Source organism: Asterias rubens, chromosome 14, assembly GCF_902459465.1.
Source record: "Asterias rubens chromosome 14, eAstRub1.3, whole genome shotgun sequence".
In the NCBI taxonomy this organism is placed as follows: domain Eukaryota; kingdom Metazoa; phylum Echinodermata; class Asteroidea; order Forcipulatida; family Asteriidae; genus Asterias; species Asterias rubens.
This window is the reverse complement of record NC_047075.1, coordinates 5,081,951-5,102,977: the sequence shown is the minus strand read 5'-3', so window position 1 is coordinate 5,102,977 and position 21,027 is coordinate 5,081,951. Positions and strand designations below refer to the sequence as shown.

At 38.7% G+C, this 21,027-nt stretch overlaps 1 protein-coding gene across 1 annotated transcript; it reads left to right on the top strand.

The window, feature by feature from the left end:
* Positions 1–13,631: 13,631 nt before the first annotated feature.
* Positions 13,632–18,353, top strand: LOC117299586 (G-protein coupled receptor GRL101-like). The gene is made up of 3 exons (XM_033783136.1): positions 13,632–13,846; positions 16,360–16,447; positions 17,166–18,353. The coding sequence occupies exons 1-3, from the start codon at positions 13,632–13,634 to the stop codon at positions 18,351–18,353; spliced, it is 1,491 nt and encodes a 496-aa protein (XP_033639027.1).
* The last annotated feature ends 2,674 nt before the right edge of the window (positions 18,354–21,027 follow it).

Below are 21,027 nucleotides of genomic sequence, written 5' to 3'. Positions count from 1 at the left end.
CGTTTGTACAGCATTTTTGTTCAGGCTCCGTCTCCTAAAAGATAAGGATAAAAGAGTTAAATCATATATCAAATTGAAGCTTAGAACATAAGCTTTACTCTAATAAAAAAGTGTTAACATTCTTAATTAATTAACCACGTGGTCTTCATTTGAATTTTTAATTTGTAAACTTGATGCAGTCACTTTCATGTTATTGTGAAACATTCTCTTCGGTAATACAACACAGTATGTACCTCGATGAGTTGTTGACTTCTTGAGAGGAGTCTATACTATTTTGTTTCCTACCTGCGTTCTGGACACATTACTCTGTACACGCACAACGTACGGAGGTTTAGGATTTTCGTTAGAACGTGCGTTAAATTTGTCCTTGTTTTTCTAACCGCGTTCTGGACCAATTACTCTGTGCATGGGTTTTCGTTAAAACGAACGTGCGTAATTAGATAGGGGTTTTTGACGACATCGACGTCGTCGTCAAAAACCCCCTTAAGGCATCTAATACTACATTTCAACCCTACTTAATAGTTATAGGCGTTAGCAGTTCATATTTAGTGACAATGGTCGCAAAATCATGAAACGAGAATTATTTCGCCGGATCATAATCCCCTCTGTTGATGCACACATGTAAAAACCCACCATTTTTACATCGTGCCCTTCTAGCCTAGTGGTCATCAGTCGCGACTACACATCTGAGAATTGCGAGTTCGAATCTCCGTCAGAAATCAATATTTTGTTATCCCCCAAAACTAAAAATATATTTATTTTTGTAATATTTAAGTTTGATTCTTATCTTTATATCGATAGTGTTGCCTTTTCTTTTTCTCAATTGTTAGCTCAACATAACATGTGTGCATGCATGACACGATGATGTTTGAAAAACACAGTAAGCAGAAAATAATATTTTTTTCATTGCACTCCTCTATATTATGTTTCCTTATTCTAACAAGGGCCTGTATCTGTATTAAACGACTGCCACAATATATACTCGTTAAAAGCCAAAATCACAAGCACTCGTGCAGGAAAGGTTGGAACTGGACAACAGGCTGACTGCCGTCATCAAGCCTCCTGCAAACAAAATCTGTTACAAAAGCTTTCTTCCCCCGAGACCATTGTAGAATGGAACAAGCTACCATGGCATGCACAAGATATTCGCGAAGCACAAACTATTAATGTTTTACTTTCCGATATGTGGAGATTGTGCCAGAAACAGAACCAGAACAAACCTGGCTGACTGTCAACGTCGCCCGATACCCATCACTCCAATAACTTATAAAACAGAGGAAAAACCACCACATGTATTCAAAGGCAGTGAACACTATTGGTAATTACTCAAAATAATAATCATCACAAAACCTTTCTTTATTACCAGTAATGGGGAGAGGTTGATAGTATAAAACATTGTGAGAAACAGCTCCCTCTGAAGTGAAGTAGTTTTCGACAAAGAATTTTCCATGAATTTGATTTCGAGACCTCAAGTTTAGAATTTGAGGTCTCGAAATCAAGCATCAGAAAGCACACAACTTCGTGCGACAAGGGTATTTTTTTCTTTCATTATTATCTCGCAACTTTGATGACCGATTGAGCTCAAATTTTCACAGGTTTGTTATTTTATGCATAGTTGAGATACACCAACTGTGAAGACTGGTCTTTGACAATTACCAATAGTGTCCACTGTCTTTAATGAACCACGATCCAAACCGATTTCCGGGTAACCATTGTCCAAAAATGTTCGGATTAAAATCACATGATCTGACCAACTTGTAGTAGGATGTATGGTTGGCTTGATAAACAACGGAATCTCAGTCACGTTGACGTTTCCGTATTGTTTGTATCATGACTCATCCGAGAACAATAATAAGTATGTTAATGTCTATACCACATAGACATTGCTTTTTTCTCAGACAATGAAAGCTCAAACTTTGCGGAAATAAAGACAGACATATGAATAAAATATGCTAACCTATCTGAAATATGTAAACTTTGCTTCAGGGGTCAAAGAATATTATTTGTATTGTACCATGGTCCACCGATTGTTATCCTCACATCGTCTGTTTACTCAGTACATTATTTTGACCACTTTTGGCATTATGCTGGGACACACCTGTGCCCTATTTCATGGCCCTGCTTACCGTAAGCACAGAATCGGCGCTTACAGTAGCAACGAATTCTGTGCTTACGGCAAAGGTATTTCACGGGTTAGCGGCGAATTTTGGCTTCTGCGCGTGCGTTCTCCACGATAGGCATGCTACGCTTACACAAGGCTAGCAAATTCGGCGCCTGCAGGTTAGCGGGGAATCGTGATCGTAAGCGTAGAATTCGGCGGTAAGCAGAGCCACGAAATTGGGCCGGGGTGGGAAGACTAGTCTGTGACAATTACCAAACGTGTCCCACGTCCATAAGACGAACTTCACTTAATGTTAATACTTTGTTTTATTTTAGTGCTGCTCAACAGCTTTAGAAAGTTGTCCCCATGCCTTAACATATATTTTGTTTCTTCGGGATTTGCTGTTACATTATTGATATTATTGATAAATCAATAACTGTTAAGTACTCTTGTATTATCAAATATATTTTTTTATTAAAACTTGTTTGAGGAGCTGATGAATACTATGGCAAAATCATAACCCATGCATGAACAAGAAAAGACTCTAGTATAATAGTCCAGTCAATAGTCAATCTATGGTTTGACCTAGACACAATTGCAACAAAAATGATTTGTTTGGCAAGTGTCTCCTAAAACCCTCTTTAACAACATATCCAAAAAGTAGAAAAAAAAGTAAGCAGGGGAAATATGCATAAATTGCATAAGTTTTGTCTAGCTCAAGTAAAACTTTTGCTTAGATTGACTAGACTATGGGTGCGTTCGTTTAGCTTCTCTGGGTCAACCCCGGTCTGCCCCGGTACGTTCGAATAGCTTTGATGGGGCTCACCCCGGCCAGCCCCCAGTGCCCTGCTAGTAGAGTGGGTCACTTGGGGGTGACCCGAGGTGCATACCGTCACCACGAGAGGGCGAGTGTGATCGTCACTCGAGTGAGCACCGCGGGGTAGACACAGGGAAGCTAAACCAACGCACCCACAAAGACATTTTAAGGCTCTACTTACAATCGAAATTCCCGCTTTTAGGCAAATCAGAACGCCCATTGAATGCAATTTGTTTGGCTTTTTTGGTGTTCGTTGTTATCTCTTTATGTGCAATGCCTTGGAGGTATGCGCTTTCTACCAGGTGCTAATGGATCAAAAGATATGACAAAGGAAAGAGGGTTCCTACTTCTTGCCGATAAATCTCTTTGAACCGTCAACTCACCGTCAACTTCTGCAATATTCAAATCCATCTTGCCTTTTCACTGAGCTTGTACAAAATGGACAACAGAGGGCGCTTTCCTGCAGTTGGCTAGTATGAAATAGTATACACATAATGAATGTTTATGAGTGCAATGGTGCGAATATGTTCATGAGTTGAAAGATGGAATGTTCTATTCAACGAGGCGGAGCTTTCAAAACAAACAAAGCGTAGGCCTCCAATTTTTAATTGTAGAAGCCGAATGCTAGTAATTTTACTAATATGCCTTGCAGTAACACTGCTGCGTTACGACACGCGCACGCAGTGATGTTTTTACTCAGCTTTTTCGTTCCATCCGAAAAGTACCATTGCACGCTGGCAGCGTGCAATGGTACTTTTCGGATGGAACGAAAAAGCACGGTGAGTGACTCAGCGTGTATTGGTACTTTTATTTGCTATCACGTGACGGACAATCCTCCAATCAAATGGCAAGGATCTGCTTGGGTGTTATATAAACCTTTATATGCTGCCTCCTGGACCATCGTGGTCATGTTTATCGTATCAATTAAAAATAATGAATGCTCATAATCATTTTGAAATTAGGAACAGTTTTGTTTTCTATCAGCCTCGGTTTGGTAACTTTTATATAAATGGGTGAAATCCAAGATGAACGCACCGTAGTTAAGGTCTATAGTCTCGACACAAGTCGTCAGTGATCTGAACAGTATTGTGTAAGGTGTTAAGTACTGTGCATCTAAATCGATTGCCGAGGTATTGGTTCAAGACTTTATATACAAACCCTGCCATATGTTTTATTTGTTGTCTTGACGGCGAGTTGACGGTACCGAACGAGTTGTTGACGGTGAGTTGACGGGAAGTAGCACTTTATCACCATCTTGAGGCTCCAGACTTGGCTACTGGTGCACGTTTTCCATTCATCATTGCGTCTTCCATTCCGAAGCAGCTCATGTTCGTGTGTCGTCGTCTTCTACTGAGAAGACATTACTCGTTGCATGTAACTTTTGGTTAACTCGATTGAAAGAAACATGAAGAACCTGGTTCTATTTCTGTTGTTGGTTTGTACCCTTCATGGTAAGTGCATCGTTTTTTTGTTGCCTTTTTTTGCTGTCAATTCGTTCGTTTTTTATTTGTCAGGCATTTCAAAAGGAACCTTTCTGGCTTTTGTAAATGCCCCCTATTGGTTTACTGCATATCCTTTACATTTGTATCATTTTAATTTTCATGAATTATTTTTCTTGACCTGTTCTTGACTATCTTTGACTTAAAACTTGTACAAACTATTTTTAATCATTCTCAATTTTTCACCAATTATGGAAATAAATGTTGATAGAACTGAATTGAATAAAACCAGGTCAGGTTGATGTAGTGGTCTCGCCTTCCAGAACACATGGAACCTGGTTCGAATCTCGCCGGGGACACTATGGCTGAGTTCGGGCGGTGTGTTCTTGACCCGAGTGGGCTGTTCTCACGCCTGAACGATGAGAACAAGACCCGAGAATGATTCACTCGGAACAAGATCACACACCACCTTTCATCGGGGGTTTCGAGAACACTTTACAAAATGGCAGCACAACATCAAGAGAATAAGTAAATTAGATGCAAAATGACTCTCAAATAGATTGTTAAAGGTAATATTGATAAGTTGAAAGTTAATAGTCGTCCCAAAGAAAATAATGAAAGTGTGGTCTCTTTTCTACTGTCGGGTTTCCAACTGTTAAAAAAACATCCTATTTATCTGACGAACCACGTTGTCACATGACGAGTTCCGAACCTCTTTTCGTGGCGCTTTTATCACATCGTCGTTTGAGCGGATGAAACAAGAACAGCGCTCCGTCTTGTTCTCGAGCATCCAAGAACACACCGCCCGAACTCGGCCTGTGTGGATTGAGTCTTCATGACTCCCTGTTGGCTGCGTTGGTTTTCCCCGGAATAACTTTCTGATGTTTGCCTTTATCTCCCACATCTTAAACTGAAACTTCTTCACTGTCTTCTCTCTTCTCGTTTCAGTTGGCTCTAGATCAATCTGAGCATTGAGACTACTAATACATTTACAATTCCAGAAGCCCATTTTATTCAAATCCATGACGGTCTTTACGGCATTGACACGGCATGGCTGTTTTAGGGTTCTAACTGGTACTGTTGGTTATAGTTTTATATTTTGTGAGCAATTCTTAGCATGAAATACCTGAGTTTGTAGATTATTGATGGAAAGTATTATAAGTTCATCTTAATACAATGCTAGGTTAACTGTTGTGTCTTAACTGTACTAGACACCTTTGGTGATAGACCAGTCTTCTCACTTGGTGTTTCTTAATATCCTTAAAAATAACAAATCTGTGAAAATCTTAACTCAAATGGTCGTCGAAGTTGCGAGAGAATAATTAAAGGAAAAACACCCTTGTCGCACAAGAACTGTGTGCTTTAAGACTATTGAATTCAAGACCTCAGCTGAGGTCTCGATTTTACTTCAAATATTTTAGTGAGAATTTGTTTCTTTATCAAAAACGTTTTGTATCCTACCACGAGGTGGCACACCCAGATAAAACACCATAATCAAAAGATACTCCCAAAGTACCGAAGTGTTCTTGTTTGAGTCACATCTTACTAATGTACTTTTCTTTGTTTTGTTTGTAGGTTTGTGTGTATCTCTTGAATGTTACAATTGCCAGCCCTCTGATTATGGCTGTGAGGATTTTTCATGCGCGATTCCAGATATATACATCTTCCCTGAAAACAGTGTATGTCAGGTAAGTAATGCCTACCCGCGAGCTATATAGGCCACAAAACACAATAACACAAAACACAGTTTAGTTGAAAGCTTCCCTTTAAATATCACTTGTTGGGGTGCTGTACTTTTTTTTGCAAAATGAGGAAACAAGTCACGAAATTTAGACGAAGATTAAACACGTATGGTAATAATACCATAAATGCTTCATACGTTTTACATGCTAAAACTGGGACGAACATTATTTTCGTGATATTGTTTTATTCATCCCGAAAAAAAAGATACAGCCCCTCAGCAAGAAATATTTGAAGGTACGCTTTCTACTATGTTTTCTCGGTCAATTTCGGCAAATGAGCAGCCAATTTAACCACCAAGCTATTTTATTTCGCGCAAAATTGAGTGCTACTGAAAATGGTCATTCGATTTCGTTTTATGATTAGTCAAATGTAATGTTGCGTCATTCGATTCAACAAAACAATCATTCAATTTAAAATTCATCACAGCAGCATTCAAATTCGCAGACGCTTCATTATTTTCGTGACATTGTTTTATTCATTCCCAAAAAATAAATAAAAATACAGCCCCTCAGCAAGAAATATTTGAAGGTAAGCTTTCTACTATATGTTTTCTCGGTCAATTTCGGCAAATGAGCAGCCAATTTAACCACCAAGCTATTCTATTTCGCGCAAAATTGAATGCTACTGAAAATGGTCATTCGATTTCGTTTTATGATTAGTCAAATGTAATGTTGCGTCATTCGATTTAACAAAATAATCATTCAATTTAAAATTCATCAAAGCAGCATTCAAATTCGCAGACGCTTCATTATTTTCGTGACATTGTTTTATTCATTCCCAAAAAATAAATAAAAATACAGCCCCTCAGCAAGAAATATTTGAAGGTAAGCTTTCTACTATATGTTTTCTCGGTCAATTTCGGCAAATGAGCAGCCAATTTAACCACCAAGCTATTCTATTTCGCGCAAAATTGAATGCTACTGAAAATGGTCATTCGATTTCGTTTTATGATTAGTCAAATGTAATGTTGCGTCATTCGATTTAACAAAATAATCATTCAATTTAAAATTCATCAAAGCAGCATTCAAATTCGCAGACGCTTCTTGAGGCGTGTGTGTCACGAAAAAGAATGACGGTATACGCTAAATTGAGTGCTAAAGGAATTTGACTCGACTCAAAACGAAATTGAATGGCCGAATTCTGAATTTGAAACGCAGTAACAACTGGAGAGGCAAAACAGCTGTAATTTGAACGCATGAAAATGAAATTGACTGCTCAATTACATGACTTCAATAAAAATGGAATATTTCACACCAACATGTTTTCTAGTATAAACTCTCGCACTGGACAGCTTTGGTAATTTTCAACAAGTATTCTTTTCTCAAAAAAAAAACTTCAGAGAGTGAGCATGGTCTCATTTTTTGTTTACTCTCAACAACCTCTCCATTGCTCGTTACCAAGTCATGTTTTATGCTAACAATAATGTTGTGCATATATACTATACAAGAGTCCAGTACCTTTAAGGCATATTCCGCATCAAGGATGATTCTAGTCAATAGTGATGTTGATTGGTCGTTTCATTGAGGAGATGCAACGTGTTGGTGACTCCTTCATCAAATGAACTATACGTGCTAGCTCTCTGCGTTTGGGCTTCTGGAGTATTTGTTGCCAGTGCGTGTAACGAAAGACAAATTTATAAGTGTTCGACTGGCTTAATATTTCAAAGTGTTCTCAATCAGAAGACGTTTTGTAGAAGAATCGCTTATTTCACAATGGCAATAAGAAGTTTTGTCGTCAAGTTACTGAATCACTTTTCTTGATTTTTGCAATTCATAATCGTAGACGTTAACCCTTTAGTCCCTGCACCGCCCGAGTTTGCTGAAATCCAATTTCTCAAGATTCTTGCAGTAAATACTGGAATCGTAGTTCAAATTTTAAAAGATAGCCATGGCTTAATGTGTATGCACAATTTTTTACCCTTTCGGTAATATTTGTCTAAAAGTACAAGTTCTCATGGGAACAATAAATGCCTCTCGTTAAACGGCTACGGTAATTTTTATGGCGAATATTTTTGTGCACGGATAAAATGAACACAATAGCTTTTCAAGGCTTTTGTCTGGCTCAATGCTCATACTGATTAAATGCGAAGGCGTTAATTTTCGACAATATCATCATAAATGATGAACAGTTTCCTGTTTACCAATGAGCGTTTTATTTTTCGTAAGAGCTAAATTATTTCATCATCATTAGCTTCGACAAGTCAACTGTGAAGGGAGAATTAATAACGATCTATAACAACTACATAAATTAACAAATGCGTAGACCTACTAATGACTATCGAGTTTTCTTGATGTTCCTTTTTTTCTACAAACACAAGCTAGCGAGGTTTCCTCGTACCGCATACAGTGTATCGCTATATGCGGCTGGGCGGTACAGTGGCTAAATGGTTAAACCACTGTTTGTATTAGAGAGGTTGGCTGTTGCCTGCTGTGTATATTACCTTATGTAAGTTTCCTGAAATCCCTTCATGGGAAGATCATCTTTAAAAGTTGTTCATTTTGGCCCTTTGGAGATGGTCTGGAAAAACAACTACAGTATGGGATGGTTGTATTTGCTGTTTGGAGTTCTACTGCCGTGCAGTGTACATGGTGAGTAATTGCATGTTAGTTTTTATAAGTTGCTTTTGAAGCCGCTGAACAAAACTTGAGTGATATGCTGACCATGAGATGATCATTTAATGAATGATTAAATAACTATATTGAGTGCTCGATTTCTGGCATGGTGTACACTCACTGTCACTGTATTCTGTAATTAGAGGAAAAGAGTGTTTTGGTATGTGAATGGTTTTATTTTAAATATGTATTCTCCGTAAGCTTTGTAAACTTAAAGAAAAGAACACCCGTTACTTGTCACATCTTGATAATTACTGTTTTTATCGCTTGTCCCGTATCATTCCCAAAGGCATACAGATCAAGTGTACCCCTTCCTTTGGGGACCTTGACCCATCCTTCTTGAAGAACAGGAACATTTCGCCCACTATAACACCACGTCTTTCCGTTTGATCAAGTTGCTGGAAAATCAATGCAAACAATATTGATAACCGATTACTTGAGATAACAGACACTGAGTCTCAACTCCAGGAGTCATGCTCTATTGAAGAGTATGAACAGTTACAAGATACTATACTGTCTAACGTCAAACACTTAAACAGCTACCTGAGCGGAAGGTTTTTAACGGAAATGGTATTTAGACTTGTTTATAATGCACTTGTTGACCATTTTAATGTAATTTTGATATGTTTACACTTCTGAGTTTTTCGTAATTATCGACTAAAAAATCAGGCCCCAACCTAAAGGTTTTGAAAAACTAAAAACACTTCTGCCGTTGAGAGCGCGCGCCAAAGGACAATGCCGCTGACGTCATTTGTGGGAGTTTGCTTTGTAATACCTCCACGCTGCAACAAAGCGGCTTTACAAATTGGAGCTCCCAACTATGACGTTTTAAGAGTGATTACGTAACGGGGCTTTTCGCAAATCTCTCAGAAAAGCACTGGATAAGGGTATTCAAAATGATTGTTTTTTTACACAATCAAAATCTATTTATAATCATATGACTCGATTTCCTTATTCATTGAAAACATTTTAAATGGAATTCAGCAAAGTTCACGACTTGACATTTTCGTTCAAGCAGGTCTTTAAGGTCCACCCTAATGGACAAACATAAAAAGGAATGTATGAATGTCCAGGCTAACCATGAGAAACACATTCATATACGTCTCCACAGTAGGAGAACCACCATTGCTCCTCCTACTCTTCCATAAGGACCAATAAACCGCACCCTTTATCCACTTCAACAGCCGCAATCATAGTGTCAAGGATGTTGAACATCTGGTGATTGAAGCTTGCAATGGTGATGGCACACACCGCAAACAACACAGGATTCACCAACTCAAGACAGTCCAACCCTTTGGACTAAACATAATTTAAACTGGTGTTAAATAACTTCCCATTACCCACCACTTCACTCCTGCCTGAGAATGTATGCATATATTCTGCAAATAAATTGTAACTAAACATTAATTTCTGCCAATAATATATATTTTTTGTACTTAAACACTATCATGTAGTATCCCTTTTTCAAGCGGATCCTCAGACCACTTTTTGATATCATTCCACCTTTGATCTCGTTATCATCCCACCTTTGATCTCGTTATCATCCCACCTTTGATCTCGTTATCATCCCACCTTTGATCTCGTTATCATCCCACCTTTGATCTCGTTATCATCCCACCTTTGATCTCGTTATTCTTTAAATGACCATTGTTAGTTGCATCATGATACAACTTGCTCTCTAATCCTACCGTTTCATGTTTCCTCACCACTTTACTCCTATTGGTTCATAACCACCAACTGTCTCTGAAATAGAAACTTTGATTGGCTACAATTTTCCCGCTTCTTTCTGGATCCTACCCTTAATGGATATGTATTTAATAAGGTTATTGTTTTCTGTGGTATTGTGGTTTAACTTGTGCAATTTTTACATTTTAATATTTTATATGTTGCTGTACAAAAGGATTTTAAATGTCATGTATTTTTATATACATGACAAATAAACCATTCAATTCAATTCAATTCAATTCAATTCAATTCAATTCAATTCAATTCAATTCAATTCAATTCAATTCAATTCAATTCAATTCAATGCAATGCAATGCAATGCAATGCAATGCAATGCAATGCAATGCAATGCAATGCAATGCAATTCAATTCAATTCAATTCAATTCAATTCAATTCAATTCAATTCAATTCAATTCAATTCAATTCAATTCAATTCAATTCAATTCAATTCAATTCAATTCAATTCAATTCAATTCAATTCAATTCAATTCAATTCATTTGTTTGTACTTGTTTTTCGTCTCTGAAGAAGGTCCGGTTTGGATCGAAAGCTAAGGCCACAAGATACTCATTACTTAATTATATATATATAATTATATATATCTTTTTTGGTGTCTTCTTTTTTTTGTGGGGGACACCTGTTGTCAAACATCGACTACTCTTTACAAGTAGCCCAGATTAAGATGACCCTAGTTCATAGAGCTGCTTCTCTGTACGCTTCACTGTTAATATTATAAACGTATTCCACTGGTTAGCAATTAATGTATTCAATCTCTTCAAGAAAGTCTTTGGAGGTCATAAATATTAGCCAAAAATCGGCTATACTAAAAACCCTCTTGGACTGAAATTTCATGAACGTTATGTCTGCTTAGTGAATTTGTGTGTGTCCACCTCGTGATTCAATTATTAGTATATGTTTGTCCATTAAATTTGTATACCAAATTGTTTAGAATTATAGTATACAATAAAACAAACCTGTGTACAAATTCATTTCAAAAGGTGATCGCGTTTTAGATAATTATTGGAAAAAAACCGGAATTAAATCAAGAAAAAAAACAAGTATATTTGGATGTCTTTTTGTTAACTTGGTTTACAGAAAATGTCTCATAAGTTGCGCCTTGTTCACACTTGACTTTTGTGTTATGATATTTGAATACTTTACAGAATTACTTTTTATTTACAAATTTTTCCACATAAAAAAAAAAAATAACATTTTTGAAAAGTAATTATTCTTAAAACTGGGGAAAATTACACCGTGATTTGATGTTTTATTCATAAATTGCAATATCTTGTGTGGTCATCATGATCTGTCAAATATTCACAACTCAGAAAACTAGAGCATCCTGTCTTGCCACGAAACTTCACCGGCTGGTGAGTTGAACCAGTGCTTGATGAGATTTGCCTTCCTTGGATGGGGGTTATTTTTGATTCATCGATGACACTTCAGCCACACATCAACAATATTGTTCGTTTATCATCATATCACATCAGGAATATAGGTAAGATTCGCAAGTACTTGGATAAAAGTGCCACTGAAAAGGTCATTCACGCATTTGTTACTTCTCGTCTTGACAACGGCAATGCTCTTCTATACAGTCTACCAAACAACCAGATTTCCCGACTTCAACGGCTCCAAAATACTGCTGCCCGCATTGTGACACTGTCTAGAAAATCCTGTTCTATCACCCCCATTCTGAAACAACTACACTGGCTCCCTATCTCTCAACGAATCATCTTCAAGCTGATGCTCATTGTCCACAAAGCTCTAAATGGCAAGGCTCCCCACTATATTTCTGAACTGCTTCAAGTTTACACTCCATCAAGGAATCTTCGATCAAGTTCCATGCTTCTCCTCATTGAACCCAAGTCTCGACACTCATGGGGTGACAGGTCTTTTTCTTCAGCCGCGCCACGCATCTGGAACTCTCTACCACTTAATCTTCGATCTTGTGTTTGTACCGCAAAATTCAAGTCTCTTCTCAAAACTTATCTTATGTCACAGGTTTTCAATGACTAATTTTGTTGTGTCTGTTTTTCTTTGTGTTTTGTTTTTGTTTTTTTGTTTTTGGTTTTACTGCGCCTTGAACACCCAGCAGGGTGGATATGTGCGCATTACAAGTCTTATTATTATTATTATTATTATGTCGTGTTGTGTCATGTGACTCTCTGTGTGTCTGTGAAGTTTTAAGCCTTGCCTCAACTCTCCTGGGACGTACTGCTGGTTCTGGTTCTCTGCACGGTCAAAGCTGCTGCATGGCTCTGGAGCCCTGGTTACCGTCTCCTCATCGTGTTGCGCAGTACCATGCAGGCGACAACGATGAGCTTCACGGTGGACGGGTGATGCTGCATGGTAGTGAGCAAAACCTGAAAACGGTTTGCGAGGGTGCCGAACGCATTATCTACCACTCTCCTCGCTCGGGAAAGCTGATAGTTGAATAGCCTCATCTCATTAGTCAAACCCCGATGGCCGAACGGTTTCATCACGCTCTTGCGTAGGGCGCAGGCATCGTTGCCGATGAAGAAGTACTGCATATTCTGGGTGTCGTTGGGCAAGGGATTTGGGTCAGGGAACTCTTTGCTGCCATCCTCTGTGCCCCCTTCAGCTCACAATATTGTTGTAGATCTGCGCGTCGGAAGCTGAACCCATATCTGAAAATACATATAAGACAAAGGATTACTTGAAACCGTAAATATAAATAAGCAGCTACGCCAAATATTTGATAATGAAACATTTTCAGGGTATAAATAAATACCTATCTGACAAGATAAACTTGCAGTCGGCGTAGCACCAGTAGAACGACGATATAGAGTAGAACCACTTGTAATTGTAATACATAGAGCCATTTTATTGGAGGACACTTGCAGGCAACATGCTTCCCATCAGGTGCCCCTAGGATATGAAGGAAGTTCCACTTGGCCATGAACTGGTCTGAAATGGCCTGCCATTCTTGAGGAGTGTTTGGGCAGGGCATTACCTCGTCAAGGTACTCGTCAACGATTGCCTGGCACACTTCTCACGTCATGAGTGACTGGGTGTTGTGAGGGACCCTCAAGGCGAACTTCATGGGGACATACTTGTTCCCTGAGGCAAGGTGACGTAGAGTCGGGGCAAGCTTCATGCCGATCGGCTGCCTGTAGCAGGTATTCTGCTTCGTTATCATAGGCCCCACCCTGGCTTCAAGCTCTTTCGAACATATGTTGGAGCATCCTATTGAAATTGACGAAGAAGGCCTAGACCTCATTCCGGAGTTCCACCAGAAGCTGATCGTACATGCCAAACCATTGTCTGGTCCAGATCCGCCTCCGTTGCTGCCTTCTCCTTCTTCTCCTGTAGGCACGGAACTGCACAACTGCCAACTGGTTCTTATTCTGCTGATGCTGGAGAACGGCTGTCATGTACTCCTGTCGCAGTATATCACTTATTTACTTATTTTTCAACAACGTCCGGGGTTCTTGATCCAATAATAGTAAAAAGGATTAAACGGTTTCCCCCCGATATATTTGAGGCCTGTTCCTTACTTATTTGTCTTCCAGTAGAGGTCTCATTTCCTCAATTATTTGCTGGAAAAAGGCAACAGTTTCTACCGTCATGTACCAACAATCCATTTGTTGATTTGTTTTAATTTGAAAACACGTCGTTTGCAACGCGGACGCACTTCTTTATTTTGAACTACCGGTGGTAGCAATGGTGGCGGTGGAATGAGGGGCGGCGGGACAGCGAACAAACACAACCTAGTCGTATCCAATGCAAAGTCATCTGTGGTCAATCTTTCAATTGCCAACACACACTCAGACGTACACAATTTCAATAACATCATCAATTCAGTTTAGGAGATTTTCCTTCCATTCGTAAATGCCATTTCTTACCATTTGAACCACCGGGGTTAGGCTATTATCAAGAAAGGAAGCCACACATACCAGCCATTTACCCAGCGGTATGTATGGGAAGTGTCGTGGCCGAGCGGTTAAGAGCACCGAATTCAATACTCTTGTGTTTCTGATCAGCAGAGTGTGTTCGACTCCAAGACGTGACACTTGTGCCCTTAAGCAAGACACTTAGCCATTGTTTCGTCCTATTTTCCCTTGCTCCAAACAACTGAATAACATGGTTTATTTCGGGTGACTAGTCGATATGAGCTCCCCTCGGTATTGGAAGTTGACAAACCAGTTCCATAAGCTTCGCCTCGGGAACTAGCTTGGGGAGCTAATATCGACTAGTCACCCTAAAACCATGTCATATTTGTATATTATATAACACCCAAGCAGATCCTTGCCATTTGATTGGAGGATTGTCCGTCACGTGATAGCAAATAAAAGTACCATTGCACGCTGAGTCACTCACCGTGCTTTTTCGTTCCATCCGAAAAGTACCATTGCACGCTGCCAGCGTGCAATGGTACTTTTCGGATGGAACGAAAAAGCTGAGTAAAACATCACTGCGTGCGCGTGTCTTTGGTAACGCAGCAGGTGTTACTGCAAGAAGGCATAGTAAAATTACTAGCATTCGGCTTCTACAGTTGAAATTGTTTGTTTTGAAAGTTGTATCTTTCAATCAAAATTACAAAGTTCTACTTGGATGTTATATAAAACAAATAATGAATGTTTTTCATTCGTGCAATGGTGCGAATATGTTCATTCGTTGAAAGCTGGAATGTTCCATTCAACTCGGCTCCGCCTCGTTGAATAGAACAATCCATCTTTCAACTCATGAACATATTCGCACCATTGCACTCATAAACATTCATTATGTGTATACTATCAAACGCAGGTATCTAACCAAATGTTGGCATGCCAATCTAAGAGTGATTTCCAAACGGTATAGAGCTGGATATGGGATTTGAGGCATTGCATGATGTGGTATAAATATATATATTGGTTTGCGGTAACACCATGTGTGTATCTACTTGCCAGGTAGAGTTGTTCTTAGGGGAACTGTCTTGCTTTATTCTACTGCCGCGGAGTAGATAATCGGAGGTTCGGGGGACTTCTCAGTTCTGAAAAGAACTGTCCTGCTTTTTTAACTATTACCAGGGCGGATGGTATAGAAAACAGACTTGAGTGCTACTTTAGCTTATAGGATCGTAATTAACTGTACTGCCGCGGAGTCAGTTCTGAATTGGTCTCAACGTTTCGACTAGCTTGCTCTAGTCATCGTCAGGTATAGAGCTGCTTAAGCATAGGATATTCCTGAAAAATGGTCTGCTTTTAGCAGAAGCGAGCAGGATACCAGTCAAAAGTTGTACTTTTGACATAGTAGCTTAGCTTGTCACCTTATTCTGGTAACCATAATTTTGTAACTCAAAGCTACTTTTTGTGTTTTAGCAGCTCTATTAACCTGTGCTCTGACCACCTACACGGTAAAGAAAAACCACCACTTTATTATACAAACACATCTAATTGCCAGTTAATGTAAGTATACTTACAGTGTTTTCAGACTGCGGAGTCCGTTAAATGCCCCTGTCTGTATATGTTCCAGAGAAATGTTTGTAGCTAACCTTTGTTTCAAGAAATAACACAGGATAACAATCAAATTATACTAATAAAATGTAATATAAATCCATATCAAAATGCTTGATGGTGTAAATTTCAAAATATAATGTGTTGTTTGACCAAACTGCCTAAGTGAGCCATAATAATGTGACACGTTGTACCCTTATCATGCCGTCATGCTTTGGATCGTCGTGAATTTGTTTGAGGAATTTATAGCGAGGGTTAATGTGAACAGTAACAAAGTAAGAGACACATTGGGGAGAGATCTATGCCAACAAATCTAATGTTTTAACATTTATGCAATAATACAGAATAAAGAATTTTGAGAAACATTCCACTTCGAAAGTGTTTTTATTTTATTTAAAGATAATATTTGTTATGCCCTAAAATTAACAATTTTACATTATGGGTTTACTTGCTCTCTGTCTTGCAGAGCATTGCTAAGAAGCAAGTCCAATGGTGATACTGTACTGGTGGATACTGGTGCTGTGGCTGATTTGGTCAGTCTTGAAAAGATGCAAGTATGAAAATAAACTCTAATCGAAAAATATACTTTTTTTTCAACAAATAATATTAGGTATGCTGGATGTTTTATTATAAACTGTTTCGTTTTTTTTAGTTTGTATTTTTCAGTACTCGTTTTTTTTTGCATACTTCCTAAAGAGCAATTGCAATGAAACTTTCAGTGATGAAATGCAATAGTAAATTGATGATCCTAAAAGATTAGGATAACACTAAACAATCGATTCATATATTATTTTAAGCCATTGGACACTTTCGGTAAACAGTGTTGTCCAAAGGCCCACACTTCGTGTATCACAACTATAAAGTAACAAACCTGTGACAATTTAGGCTCAATAAATCCGTAATTCTCAATATCGAAACGTGATAATTGTTTTATTGTTTTCTCAAAAATTAAAGCATTTCATGTAATAATATTTCAAGAGAAGTCTATTACCCCTACCTTCTGTAAACCCTGTAAGTTATTGGTCAATCTGTGAACATTTTTTCTGTTATGAACGTGTCCAATGGCTTTAAGTTGTCCAGGTGGGTCTTGCATGTAATTACTGATGTGGTGCTTCTAATAATGGTCTGGCAGTTTTTATTAGCTTGAATATGGGAGTTGGTATGTTTTTTTCGAAGACATGCTTAATAGAGTGAGGCTGGATGACACCAATGGGTGTGTTTTTGTATGTTCTCGGGAATAAGTCAATTAGTTTCCATAAATAATAAGCATAGCCAATACTTTCTTACCATTGCAGGTACGTTGATGACTACAGACTCTGTTGTGAGTTTGTTTCTTTACCTACCTTCCAAGCTTCCCAATGTCACACCACTGAGTTGCAGCCTCCATTGAATCTATGCGGAAGTCTCATGCAGAACGACCTCCTCCGCGTGTCTATGTGGGTTCTTGGACTGAGCGCCCTCATCGGCAATGCAGTGGTCATCATCACGAGATCAATGGACACCGATATGTCCAAACCGAGCAGCAGGAAGATCTGTCATTCCATTATGGTTCTCAATTTGGCGATTTCAGACTTCATGATGGGTGTCTATATGCTGATTATCGCTGGTGCAGATATTTACTACGGAGAGAAATACTCACAAGTAGCCAAGGAATGGCGGTCGACAGGACTGTTTAAAGTAGCTGGTGTCTTGTCGGTCATGTCGAGCGAAGCGTCGGTGTTTATCGTTACCTTGATCAGTGTCGACTGTTTCCACGGAATCGTGTATCCGTTTAGCTCCAGGACACTTCGTAAGAAGTCGACCACAGTTCTGATTCTTTTAGTTTGGTTGTTGTCTCTTGGTCTGAGTGTCGGACCCACGGTCTCGGGTAGTGGCTTGGACTCGGATATCTACGGGTTGTCTGATGTGTGCATAGGGCTACCACTTCTCACCAAACCAACCAGTATTGAAATAAAAGAGGGCGCTATTGATGACTCTTTCGGGAACAGGACAGTCTCGATTCCAGTCGTAACGGGGAAGAAACCAGCCTGGATCTTCTCTATTATTCTATTCCTCGGGGTGAACCTGGCTTGCTTCGTAGTGGTCTTGTTCTGCTACATCGCGATCTTCGTCAAAGTAAAGCGTTCAGCAAATAAAGTCCGTACGGCTGCGCACCGAGATCGAGAAATCAAAATGGCCGTCAAGATGGCGCTGATAGTAGGTACGGACTTTGCGTGTTGGATGCCTGTCATCATTATGGGGATACTATCACAGACTGGGGCGGTAGATATTAGTCCTGACATCTACGCTTTGACTGTTGTCTTTATCCTCCCGATCAACTCGTCTCTAAACCCGTACCTCTACACGCTTTTTACGTCTATATCAGAGCGCAGGTCCAGCAAAAGTAACTCGTCATGCTTGAAGTCATTGAGCTTAAGAGTTTCAACCAAAACCACGGAACCTGCACAAGATGTTCAGTAGAAAACATTGAAGACGCTATACATTTGTCACCCTTTGACTTTCAAGTGTAAAGTAACTCAAGCTATGGTGTTTCTGATCAGGGCCCAATTTCATAGAGCTGCTTAACGGTCGATTTTGTGCTTATCGGGCGCACCTAGCAATTTTTTCATTTCATAACCTTGATTAAGCAATGTTATTTGCTTATAGCGGCAAGCAAGCAAACAAAGGGTCCTTAAAGCCCCATTTCTGCTTAAGCACTCTGTTTAAGCATGGAGCCAAATTTCATAGAGCTGACTATAAAGGTCGATTTTGTGCTTATTGGGCGCACCTAGCACATTATTTTCATTTCATAGCCTTGGTTAAGCAAGGTTTTTTGTTTAAAGCGGTAAGCAAACAAAAAGGATCCTTAAAGCCTCTATTTCGCTTAAGCACCCTATTCACACAGCGCATAGTGCAACATCATTGCAAACGTTGTTATTGAGCCGGCGCAGCGGTGTGTATTGTACGTGTGTTTGTATGGTAGGTGTAGCGAATAAACGGGTGTCTAAAATGCTCCAGAAATGATCGTCAATGTATTATCTTCTTGTTTACTTTCAAGTTGGTGTGTAAACCTTTCGAGGGGCACTTTAAATCATTAAACAGTAATACATATCAGACACAGAAGGTGATGCCCTTTTTATCGCCACTCCGCATTTATTTCGCCCGCCATTTTGTCATCACCTTGCTCCTTTTTGCTGAGGCAAACATAAAATGTTGCGTGCGCAGTTTGTTTACGTGCTGAAGATAGCTACCGCTCGTGAAATAGGTTTACGCTTAGTTGCTACTTTAAAATGTCCTTACCGTTAAGCAGCCCTATTACACACACACACACAGTGCAACATAATTGCAATACGTTGTCTAGTGTGGCGTGCAGCGGTGTGTATTTTACGTGTGTTTGTATGGTAGGTGTAGCGAAGTAAACGAGTCTCTAAAATGCTTCAGTAATGTTGTACAATGTATTATCTTCTTATTTACTCTCAAGTTAGTGTGTAAACCTTTCAAGGGGCGCTTTGAACCATTACAAATAGTACTTGTAAGACAGAGAAGGCGATGATTTTTTTTCCCGCCACTCTGCATTTATATCGCCCGCCATTTTGTCAGTAGGGGGCCTACCTTCTTCTGTGAGGTCGATACATCGCACATAGTAACGTGTTGAATAGACTGTTGAAAAGAGCCGCCAGATTAATCCTTGGTTGCCCCTACCGAACTTTCTCGACTGATATGTTTAATGAACTGAACTGGTTATCCTTTGCCGAGAGAATTTGTTTGGACAACAAAAACAAAAATTATCGTGTATAATTGCATACATCACCTATGCTCAGTGTAGGCCTACATGGCAAAACTATTCAGTCATTTCACAAAGATCTGTTCCACTAGACAAAATGACAACCTTATCCTGAGAGTTAATATGCCCAAAAAAGAAAGCTTGTGCTCAAGCTTTGCCTTTTCTGAGGCCAAATTTTGGAACGATCTGCCAGCTTGTCTGAAAAAAATTGAGTCTCTGCCTGTTTTTAAAACTGAGCTTTTTCAATTCTTAGTCGCTTAATTTATACTCTGTACATAGTGTGAGTTGATTTTATTTGTACTTCTTGTCAGTTTTCCCGCCTTTTATTATTGTGCACCTATATACTACTGCCAGGAACGTGTCTGTTTGTGTTGAAAAACAAACTCCCGGGTGTCTGTATTTTTTTTTTCTTTTTCCCTTTTGGTTTTCTAATTATCTTATCAGTGTCATTAGCACTATTAAACCTTTTAACATTTGATGAGTTATTATGTAATATTATATCGGTGTATGTAATAATCATAACAGAGTGACGGTAGTCAAAATCGTGTTTAAATGATAGGATTGTTTTTTGTAAACCCCCCACCCCCCAAAAAAAAAAATTAAATAAAAGAATTAAACGCAAACGATCATGAAAACAAAACCGACAATTAAGATGTCGTAATAGTTTGTGTTATGAGTATACAAATAATGTTTTAAGAAATCAATCTTTAAGAATGTTTTCTGATTTGAGAGTTTACCCTTTGTGTATAGCTTACTAAAACTAATGAAAACTTAGAAGCAGAATGGACGCCATTGGTAATTACTCAAAAAATAAATGATTGTCATAAAACCTTTCTTGATTACTAATAATGGGGAGAGAGGTTTATAGTATAATCATTTTGAGAAAAAGCTCCCTCTGAAGTGACGTAGTTTTCGAGAAAGAAGAAATTTTTATAATAATTTGATTCCAAAACCTCAGATTCAGAATTAAGTCTCGAAATCAAGCATCTGAAAGCACACACATTCGTGTGACTACAAGGGTGTTTTTCTTTCATTATTATCTCGCAACTTCGATGACCGATTTAGTTCAAATTTTCACAGATTTGTTATTTTATGCATATTTTGAGATACACCAACTGTGAAAAATACAAATAGTGTCCAGTACGTGTCTTTATATTTAGACAATGTAAAATTTAAATTGTGGCAAGAGCATCGTTTTTTGTTTTGTTTTGGTTTGTTTTACTTTGCCCGGAGAGTGGGGCTCTATAGTGTGACATAAACAAAACAATAATATTATGAATATTGGTATGACTAAACAATCAATAGTGGGTTCTACTGCTACTGCTTAAAACAAAAAAAATAATGTATTGCTTTACATTTGTGTCCTGATTG